This window comes from Apus apus, chromosome 2 (genome assembly GCF_020740795.1).
Source record: "Apus apus isolate bApuApu2 chromosome 2, bApuApu2.pri.cur, whole genome shotgun sequence".
In the NCBI taxonomy this organism is placed as follows: domain Eukaryota; kingdom Metazoa; phylum Chordata; class Aves; order Apodiformes; family Apodidae; genus Apus; species Apus apus.
In genome coordinates this window covers 339192-349271 of record NC_067283.1, presented here as the reverse complement: position 1 = coordinate 349271, position 10080 = coordinate 339192, and the positions used below count along the sequence as shown (strand labels likewise).

Here is a 10080-nt window from a genome sequence, read left to right as displayed (position 1 = left end):
GCGGGCCGGGGTGTCTGACGGGGCGGGGCGGGTCCTCGTCCTCCTTCCTGGGTCTGTCCTGTGGGAGAGACGGTGTCACTGCGGGGGGCCCGGGGGGACAGGGCTGGGGGGACAGGGCTGGGGGGACATGGCCAGGGAGGGTAACATGGCCAGAGGGGACATGGCTGGGGGGGACATCCAGGGGTGACGTTCCCAGGGGTGACACGTCCGGGGGTGACATGTCCAGGGGTGACACCCCTGGCTCCACACTCACCCTCCTGCCCGGCTGCCCCTCGTGCTCCTCCTGCTGGGACATGGTCTGTGAGTCCTGCGGGGACAGAGGTGGGTGCGGGAGCAGCCGGAGCTGCGGGGACACCGGGCACGGCCGGGGTGGCCCCGAGGAGGGGGTGACACCCGGGGTCCCGTCCCCGCACCGCGCTGGGGCCGCTCACCTCACTCAGCACGGAGAAGCACCCGGAGCAGGGTCTGTGGGGCCTCCGGTGCCCACCTGGGGTCCCCTGGACGGGAAGGGAGGTGATGGGATGGGGTGGGATGGGGCTGGGGACACCCACAGCCCCCCAGGGACACCCACAGCCCCCCGGGGACACCCACAGCTCCCCAGGGACACCAACAACCCCTGTGGGGACACCCAAAGTGTGTCCCCTGAGGGGCCCCAAGGACCACCAGAACCTGGTGCCCCAAACCCCTCCTCATCCCAACTGGAGCAGCACTGGGAATGGGGAGGCTGGAAAAGGTGGGATTTGGCTCATCCCCGGGCGGGGGGCTCAGCTTGGGGTGATGGTGACAGAGCAGCCAGTGTCCCCTGGGGACACCATTTGTGTGCCCCAGTGCCAGAGCCCTCTCCCCACCGCCCCCCTGCTCCCAGTGTTCCCCAGTTTCCACCCCCCTCTGCCCAGGACCGACCTCTCTCCCCCGTGCCACCTTCTTGGTGTCACCGTGGTGGGCTCTGGTGGCGGCCACCAGGGCCAGGGTGACAGAGCAGAGCAGCCACAGCCTCATGGCGCTGGGGGGGCCACCGGCTCAGCCCGTCCCGGCAGCGCCCGCTCCAGCCTGGACCTTGGACCCTGTCACCACGGGACAGCGGGGACAGGAGGGGACACCGGTGGGGACAGGAAGGGACATCGGGGGGGACAGGAGCGGACATCATGGGGGACAGGAGGGGACACCGGTGGGGATAGGAGGGGACGTCGGGGGGGATAGGGGGAGACACTGGTGGGGACAGGGGGGGACATTGGGGGGGGACAGGGGGGACATTGGGGGGGACAGGAGGGGACATTGGGAAATGGGGGGACAGGGGGGGACATTGGGGGGGACAGGAGGGGACATCGGGGGGACAGGAGGAGACATTGGGGGGGACAGGAGGGGACATCGTGGGGGACAGGGGGGGACACTGGGAGAGACAAGGGGGGACTTTGATGGGGACAGGAGGGTGCAGGCAGTGCTGTCACCTCCTGAGAAGGAACAAGGGTTGGGGTGGAGGAACCATCTCCCGGGGCTGGTTTGGGTTGAGGGGTTTTTGGTACCGGGGGAAGGGCCCCAGGGGGGGCTCCTGGAGAAGCTGCCCCTGCTGCAAACCAGCCCAGGAGGCACCAGAGGGACCAGAGACAAAGCTCTGCCATGAACACACGGAAGGACTGAGGGAAGAGCTGAGGAGCAGGGAGAAGAGCTGGGCTGGGGAGGGAGAGCGGGGCTGGTGGGGGAGGAAGAAGGGGCAGCAGGTGCCCGAGCAGCAGTTTCCCCGCAGCCCGTGGCGGGATGGCAGCTGTGCCCCCGCATCCATGGAGGAGCGTGGTGGGACATGCCCTGGAGGCGCCAGGAGGGGGGAACTTGGATGTGCTGCCCCTGGCCTGGGCTGGTGCAGCTGTGGAAGCCGCCGGGCAGGGGAGTTTGTTCCCGAAGCCCCCGGGACTCTGGGCAGCGCTGGAGCAGCTCCGGGGCTGGCGGGAAGGGCTGATGGAGCAGAGGCTGGTGGGGGGCCCTGCCACGGAGGGGCCCGTGGGGTGCAGGGCAGGAGTGTCAGGAACCTTCTCCCTGAGGGGGAAGGGGCGGCAGGAACCTCAGCCTGAGCTGACTCCAAACCGCACCCCCCGTGCTGGGGGGGAAGCCGGGAGGGGGGCGCGGGGTGCGAGCCCTGCCGGGGGTGCGGGACGGGCGGGACGTTGCACCGCGGCCCCTCCCGGGCTGAGCCCGCGCTGCCCGTGACGGGTGCGGGGCAGGGCCCCCCGTGTCCCGCCGGCGGGTGCCCCCAGCAGCTCGGCAGCCCCCCCAGTAGCTCAGCAGCCCCCCCAGCAGCTCAGCAATCCCCCCCAGCAGCTCAGCAACCCCCCCAGTAGCTCAGCAGCCCCCCCAGCAGCTCGGCAGCCCCCCCAGTAGCTCAGCAGCCCCCCCAGCAGCTCAGCAACCCCCCCAGCAGCTCAGCAATCCCCCCCAGCAGCTCAGCAACCCCCCCAGTAGCTCAGCAGCCCCCCCAGCAGCTCGGCAGCCCCCCCAGTAGCTCGGCAGCCCCCCCAGTAGCTCAGCAATCCCCCCCAGCAGCTCAGCAACCCCCCCAGCAGCTCAGCAGCCCCCCCAGCAGCTCGGCAGCCCCCCCGGCGCGGGGGGCGCCAGGACGTGCCTCCCGGCCCCGCCCCCGTTCCCACGGCAACGCGTCCCCCGCGCGCCGCACCGCACTTCCCCGCCCCCGGAAGTTCCGCCGCGCGCCCCCCCCCGCCTTCATCCCACGTGACACCCCCCTGGCTCCGCCATTGGCTGCTTCCATCAGCGCCGCCATCTTGCAGCCGCCGGGCCCCGCCCTCTGCCCGGCGCGCCCACGTGACCCGGGCCGCGCGCTGCCATTGGGCGGCGCTGGCTCCGCCCCCGCGACGCGCCCCCCGGAAGCGGGGCTGCCAGGGCGGGGCCCGGCGCTCCCAGCAGGCACTGCGGGCCGTGCCCGGGCTGCCCTGGCGGGGACACCGATCCCGGCTGCCCGAGCACGTTTCATGTGCCCGGAGGCGCCTCAGCCCTCGTGCCCGCAGCCCCGGGGCCTCCCCCCGCTCAGCCCCTCAGGCTCCCGGCCCCAGTTACTGCTTGTTCCCACCGGGCTTTGCGCCACCAGCCACACCGCAGGGAAGCGTCCAGGCACTCTGGGTGGAAAAGCCCTTTAAGATAAAGTCCCACCCGTTCCCCCAGCCCTGCCCAGGCCACCCCTGCCCCACGTCCCTCAGCACCATCTCCAGGGCTTGGAAACCCCTCCAGGGATGGGGACTCCCCCCCTGCCCTGGGCAGCCTGGGCCAGGCCCTGACAACCCTTGCCAGGAGGGAATTGTTCCCCAGATCCAACCTCAACCTCCCCTGGCACAACTTGAGGCCGGTTCCTCTTGTCCCATCCCTTGTTCCTGGGGAGCAGAGCCCGACCCCCCTGGCTCCAACCTCCTCTCAGGCAGCTGCAGAGCCAGCAGGTCTCCCCTCAGCCTCCTTGGCTCCAGGCTGGACACCCCCAGCTCCCTCAGCTGCTCCTCACAGGACCTGTTCTCCAGACCCTTCATCGGCCTCGTTGCCCTTCTCTGCACCTTCTCCAGCACTAAAGCCACTCCCAGTTTCCACAGGCCTTTCCCAGTGTTTCTCCTCTCCCACCTCCATGGGTTTTGCCCCTTGAAAGAAGGTCCCAAGTGGCCCCTTTGTTGGATCCGAGTCGCTGCCCCCCCAGATGAGGATGGATCAGACAGACTTCTCTGGTCAGCCAGCCAGCTGGGAGCTCTGGCCTGGGGTGTCCACCCCGTGGTCCAAGGTCCACATCACCATTTCATAGACGTCACACAGGAACAGGTAACTGGGATAGGCTGGTTCCTTTCCTGCCCCGCTGGGGCCGGGCTCTGCTTCTGGCTCCTCCGGGTCTCCGGGTGTTGCTTCTCCCACCCCCTCCACAGCCCCGGGGGGGGCTGAGGGTGCAGCCGGCAGCTCAAGGGTCACCAGGGGGGTGCACATGGCTCCTGAGGTCACCTCCTGGGGGCTCCCCTCGCTGCAGGGCTGTGGGGGCGCGGGGTCCTGCCCCGCGGGGAGACACAACGCCCCGCGCGTCCCGCTGGCGGGGCGGCCTCCTGCCCCCGGGCGCGGGGCGACGGGTTTGGAAGAACCCCAAGAGAACTGCGGCGTCTTCCTGACAGGAGGCTGGGAATTCCATTTTACCCACTTGGCCTTCTGGATGATGCGCTTCATCTTGAACCTCTTCTGGGCCAGCCGGTGGCTCAGCCCGGGGGGGCGGGCGGTGCCCCCCGCCCCGCGCTGCCGCGTGCCCCGCCGGTGGCAGTACCCGTGGTCCCGCAGCTCCCAGAGCCCGGCCTTGTGGCCCTGGCAGTAGTTGTGCTCCCTCAGGGAGCCCTGCAGGAGCCACCTCCTGCTCCCCGCGCAGTAGCAGTGGTCGGTCCACACCAGCTCCTTCCGCTTCTCCAGCTCCTCCGCGCGCACGTCCCCGTTTTCCTGGAGAGACGCCATCTCTACCAATATCCAGTATTCCCCCTGGGGGGGTGGGCATTGCAGGGGGCTCCTCGGGGGCCTCTCCTCGGGGTCAGGGTGCTGATGCACCCCAGGACCAGCCGCTCCGTCCTGCTCTGCCGGCGCCGGGTGAAGCGGGAATCCCGTGATTCGGGCCAGGCTGGCTGTGACTCCTTCTTCCTCCTTCACTTCTACTTCGTTCCCAAGCCAGGGGATCACCTGGACCTGGACCTGGTCCTGGCTTCCTGCCAGCCCCGCTCCTCTGCTGGCCCCCTCAGCTGGCACCTCACCGCCATCCTCCAGACACTTCCTCAGCAGCCTCTGACATCGGAGGCGCCACGGGAAGCACCGTTCCCCTGCCAGGAGAGGTTTGGGAAGGGTCCGTCATCTTCCTGGCTTGGCATCCACCCTCAGAGGTGGGCGAGGAACTGGGAGACACCAGGACTCACCTTGGCTGGGGGTTTCTGCCCTCTCCTCTGTCACACGGCGCCCACCAGGATCAGGCCACCAGCCTGAGGGAGGCTCCTCCAGGCAACCCCCGTCCCTCTTGTGTCCTGCAGGGAAACCAGCCGGATCTCACCTGCCTGACGACACCTTCCTTCCGCTCCCTGGGCGCAGGGCTGGAGAAGGAAGCCCCGTTCAGCAGGGCGAGGGGTCCTGCAGGGGTGGGGCTGTTCCTGCTCACCTGCAGAGGGGCTGTGGGGCTGGTCCCACCTCCCCGGGCTCTGCGCTCCGCTGACCCACGGCTCTTCCCCGCGCTCCAGCCGGTACAAAATGTCCGGTTTAGGGCCGGGATAACCTGGAAGGGGGGAGGAGATTGGGGGGGTTGGGACAGAAAGAAGTTGTTAACGGGAGACAACGCAGCAGAAACAACCCCAGGCATGGGAAAGAGCCACAGGAGCCATCGGAGCGGCTGCCAGAGAGGAGCTGACCTGCGAGGACGAGCCCGAGCCCCAGTGGGAGAAGGGGAACCAACCCCCCCCCCCAAACTGGGATTCCCAACGAGGGATCATCCCAGGAGCAGCCCCAGGCTGGGGGGGTGGTCAGAGGGGTCCATCCTGTGGTGGTGGCAGCAGGTGTGTCCCCTGGAGGGACCCCGCTGGTCCTGCTGTCCCCTGGCGGATCCGGCCCCCCGCCTGTGCCCACCCCTCCTGCCCGGGGCCCCGGGGAGCAGATGGAGCCGCTGAGCCCCAGCCAGGACCCCCTGCCCACCACCTGGGGGCAGAGCCCCCAATCCTGCACTTCCCCAGCGCCGAGACCCCCTCCCAGCTGCTCGGAGCCGTGATCCCAGCTCCGTGCTGGCAGGAAACGCGCGGTTGGCCCCTCCAGGACCCTGGCCCCCCCGGCCCCCCGGCCCCGGCCGTGCCCCCCGCCCCGCCGGCAGTTACCCAGGGAGGTGAGGAGCTGGTAGGTGTCCCTGGTGACGCGGCGGTAGAGCTCCCGCTGCCCCGGGCCCAGCGCCTCCCACTCGGCGCGGCTCAGGGGGACGGCCACGTCCTCGAAGGTCACCGGCTCCTGCCCCACAGGGACGGGTCAGCGCCCCCCGTTCCCGCCCCCGGCCGTGCTGGGAACGGCCGCCCCGGCCCCGGGGGCACCTCCCCCTCCCCAGGGGACGGGGACCCGTGCCCACCGGGATGGCGGGAAGGGGCTTGGCGGGGAGAGGGAAGGGCGGGGGGCGATGTCCCGGGGAGGGGGGCAGTGTTGGGGGGCAGGGGGAGGGTTGGGGGGCAGTGTTGGGGGGGGAGGGTTGGGGGGCAATGCTGGGGGGCAATAGGGAAGGTGGGGGGCAGTTGGGGGGCAAGGTTGGGGGGCAGTTGGGGGGCAATGGGGAGGGTTGGGGGGCAGTGCTGGGTGGCAGTGGGGAGGGTTGGGGGGTGGGGGGAGGGCCGGGGCGTAGTTGGGGGCAGGGGGGAGGGTGGGAGGGCAATGGGGCGGGTTGGGGGGCAGTTGTGGGGCAGGGGGAGGGTTGGGGGGCAGTGCTGGGGGGGCAGGGGGAGGGTTGGGGGGCAGTTGAGGGGCACGGGGGGCAGTGGGGAGGGTTGGGGGGCAATGGGGAGGGTTGGGGGGCAGTTGGGGGGCGGGGGGAGGGTTGGGGGGCAATGTTAGGGGGCGGTGGGGAGGGTTAGGGGGCAAGGGGGAGGGCTGGGGGCAGTTGGGGGGCAGGGGGCGCAGGGGGGAGGGTTGGGGGGCAGTGCTGGGGGGGGCAGGGGGAGGGCTGGGGGCAGGGCGGCCATGGCGGGTCCCACCTGCGCCCCCCCCCGCCATGGGGGCTCCGCTCCCCGCGCCGGAAGTGGGCCGCGTGACGTCAGAGCGCGGCACGTGCGTCCCCCCCAGCCACCCGCGCCCTCTTCCGGCGCGCTTCCGGCCGGAGCCCCGCCCCTCCCGGAAGTGAGGCCGCGTGGGCCGGAAGCGCGGCCGGCACGCGTGGCCACGTGACGCGGGCGAGTGTCCGGGCGCCGCCATGTTGAGCAGCAGCACGTGACCGGCAGCGGCGCCGCCCATTGGCCCGTGGGAGCAGCTTCCGGTCCCGGCCGGGCCCCGGGAGCAGGGCAGGGATCATCCCCCTGTGCTGGGCACTGGGGAGGGGGCACCTGGAATCCCGGGGTCAGGTCTGGGCCCCTCAGGACAAGAAGGACATGGAGGGGCTGGAGCGTGTCCAGGGAAGGGCAAGGGAGCTGGGGAAGGGGCTGGAGCACCAGTCTGAGCAGGAGCAGCTGAGGGAGCCGGGGACGCGGTGGCTGGGAAGGCAGGCAGGGCTCCCGGGGACGGGCAGGGAGGCTCCGGCCCCACCGATGGTGCTGAACCCCCCGACGGCTCCACCTCCAGAAGAAACCCACAGCGTTGCTTGGGGTCTCCACCCACAACCGGGGGGGTCTTGCTGTGGTACCAAAGGTCTTTGGGATCCTCCAGCCCACCCATTCCCCCAGCCCTGCCCAGGCCACCCCTGCCCCATGTCCCTCAGCACCATCTCCAGGGCTTGGAAACCCCTCCAGGGATGGGGACTCCCCCCTGCCCTGGGCAGCCTGGGCCAGGCCCTGACAACCCTTGCCAGGAGGGAATTGTTCCCCAGATCCAACCTCAGCCTCCCCTGGCACAACTTGAGGCCGGTTCCTCTTGTCCCATCCCTTGTTCCTGGGGAGCAGAGCCCGACCCCCCTGGCTCCAACCTCCTCTCAGGTCGGTACTTCCCAATGAAGAGCTGTTCTCTCTCCTGCCTGCAGGTGTATGGAAGGCAATTCCTTTATTTTAATTCCAGTGAGGTTTTTAAAGCCATTTTCCTGTCAACTTGTCACATGAGTCTGATTATTGAGACTGTTTTCTATTCTTTGCTTATTTTGCAGAGAGGAAATTAGAGCAGGAGAGGGAGGAGAGAGGGGAGAAGAGAAGAGAAGAGAAGAGGGAAGAGGAGGAAGGGGGAGGGCTGGATATTCCCTGGCACAAGATCCCCCATCAAAGCCCCCAGAGCTGCTCCCCGTGCCCCATTGCTGCCCTGCTCTGCAGAGGGTCCTTCCTCCTCTTTGATCCTGGTGCTTTGCTGATGTTCTGGGCTGTGTGGAGTCTTCTTCTGTCCCTCAAGACATAAAGGAACCCCAGGGAAGCTGGGTGAGCTCGCCTGGACCTGGGAGGAGCTCGCTGACACCTCCAATGCCAGCTCCTTCCAGGTCCAGGTGAGCTCATCCAGGCTGGCAGAGACCCCCTGTGATGGGAAGATCCTACCAGAGGGTCCAGGCTGTGGGTCTCCCCTCCTCTCACCCACCTGGGGCAGGACAACAAAATGTCCCCACCCGGGCCAACCCCCTGACGGACACTGGTGGTATGGGAAGGGTGACAGGTCATGGAATGTCCCATGGTTCCCTCCCCATCTTGTCCTGGTCTCCACCAGGGCAGGATGGGATCCTTCAGCCTCCTCATCTCCAGGCTGAACCATCCCGGCTCTCCCAGCCTCTCCCCATCCCAGTCACCTTCCCTGGAGCTTCTCCAGGGTGTCAGGACAACTCCAGGGAGAGGCTGGTGTCTCCATCCCTGGAGATGTCCCAAATCCAACTGGAAATATCCTGGGTACCCTCCTCGATGGGGGACCCTACGTGGGATAGGGTGGCCTGGGCCATCTCCAGAGGCTCCTGCCAACCTCCATATTCCCGTGACTCTGGGATTGACTCCTGCAAAACCAGGAGATCAGGAAAAACAAGGAAAACATGAGAAAACAGAGCAAGGCCATGGAAAATTACCCCACGACCCACCACGACCCTGCACAGCCTCACCCTGGAGCGCTCCCCCTCAGCTTCGGACCCATCCACGTGGTGCTTCCTTCCCATCAAACATGGTTCCTGGCACCCGCCTCTGCCATCCCACTTGTCCCTGTTCTCCCTCACCATTCCACGGACCATTCCCACCAGCTGGGTGACCTCCTGGTTCCGTTTGGTGCTGACCACCCCTTTGTAGAAGGGCGCAGGATCAGCTCCTGACATGCTCTGGTGCCCAAAGGTCACCGTGTGGTGACCACCCCACCAGTGGGGTGAGACCATCGTGTGCCCCAGAACATCAGCTCCAAGGGTGTCTTGCCTGGTCTCCTTGTCCTCCTTGAGGAACTGCTCCAGCTCGGGCACCAGCAGCTCTTGGATCAAAAATCTCAGCCGTGGGGATGCCTGTGGTGTCCTCAGCTTCCCACAGTCCTTATCACCGCTCAAGGTCACCAGGTGAGTCACAGCCTTGGCCTGGAAGATGTGTTCTCCAAGGAGGCCATTCCTGGTGGCTCCTCCCTTCCCGGCCAGGAGCCTCATTCCCCGGGTGATGCTGCGGGACAGGGAGCGCGCGGGGCGGCCACGCGGCGCGGGGGGGAGGGCATCTCTGGGACCCCCTTAGAGCTGTGGTGCCACCTCTGCCCGGACCCCCGGGAGACCCTCCCCAGGGCAGGGCCTGGCTGGAGCTGGGACTGAACCAGGTGTGCTTCCAGGGTCGCAGCTGCCACGGAAGGGGACCCAGCCGGGCTGGAGGTGCCATTCCGACCCGTCCCTCGAGCCTGGGATAGAGCTGAGGGGTCGCAGAGCCAAGCTCTCTCCATCCATGGCGGGTGGCCTGAGAAGGCTCTGTCCATCCTTCTGCCTTTGATCCCGCTCCGTGTGTTCCCGAATCCGTGTCTTCCCGAGTCCCTGGGCTCCTGACTCCAGCAGTCCAGGCCGGGTGTTCCCCAGGGCCCGCGGAGCGTTCCTGGGAGGCAGCGCGACAGTGACTGACGTGGACACGCACGGGTTGGTCTGGATTTGGATGGATTCGTGTGTATTTTTTACATATTCGTCAATATTTTAACATATTTTTATACTTGTTTCCTGTTCCATCAGAACTGATCCAGGGAAGATGTCCAGTCCCGTTTCCAGCCCCTCGGTCTCTCTCCTCTCCAGTGCCAGTGGTTTAACTGCCCGCCCCAGCCCACAGGGTGACAGGGCTGGGGACACGGGGGACACCCCCTCACCCTCGGCTCTCCCTGGCTCAGCCCATTCCCAACAGGCACCACGGCGGGAACCAGCGCCTGCCCTGCCCGGAGCCATCGGTGCCCCCGGGGACATCAGCAGGGCATGGGGACAGTGGGTGTCAGGGACGGTGGGACCCAAGG

The 10080-nt window shown here is 68.0% G+C and overlaps 2 protein-coding genes across 2 annotated transcripts; both read right to left on the bottom strand.

The window, feature by feature from the left end:
* Window positions 1–3495: 3495 nt before the first annotated feature.
* LOC127381835 (uncharacterized) lies at window positions 3496–6972 on the bottom strand. Its single transcript, XM_051612675.1, has 5 exons — window positions 6717–6972; window positions 5859–5996; window positions 5156–5269; window positions 4879–5024; window positions 3496–4827 (listed from the first exon to the last, which is right to left on the bottom strand). The coding sequence occupies exons 1-5, from the start codon at window positions 6970–6972 to the stop codon at window positions 3715–3717; spliced, it is 1767 nt and encodes a 588-aa protein (XP_051468635.1). The 3' UTR covers window positions 3496–3714.
* Window positions 6973–8454: 1482 nt separating this feature from the next.
* Window positions 8455–10057, bottom strand: LOC127381159 (uncharacterized). The gene is made up of 2 exons (XM_051611035.1): window positions 8732–10057; window positions 8455–8629 (listed from the first exon to the last, which is right to left on the bottom strand). The coding sequence occupies exons 1-2, from the start codon at window positions 9248–9250 to the stop codon at window positions 8456–8458; spliced, it is 693 nt and encodes a 230-aa protein (XP_051466995.1). The 5' UTR covers window positions 9251–10057; the 3' UTR covers window position 8455.
* Between the last annotated feature and the right edge of the window lie 23 nt (window positions 10058–10080).

Coding starts and splice junctions, on each gene's coding strand:
- LOC127381159 (XM_051611035.1), bottom strand. CDS start 9,250: ATGAGGCTCCTGGCCGGGAAGGGAGGAGCCACCAGGAATGGCCTCCTT. Junction 8,630..8,731: donor CTGAGGGGGAGCGCTCCAGG/GTGAGGCTGTGC, acceptor CTGGTTTTGCAG/GAGTCAATCCCAGAGTCACG.
- LOC127381835 (XM_051612675.1), bottom strand. CDS start 6,972: ATGGGCGGCGCCGCTGCCGGTCACGTGCTGCTGCTCAACATGGCGGCG. Junction 5,025..5,155: donor GCCCCACAGCCCCTCTGCAG/GTGAGCAGGAAC, acceptor GTTTCCCTGCAG/GACACAAGAGGGACGGGGGT. Junction 4,828..4,878: donor TTCCTCGCCCACCTCTGAGG/GTGGATGCCAAG, acceptor CCTCTCCTGGCA/GGGGAACGGTGCTTCCCGTG.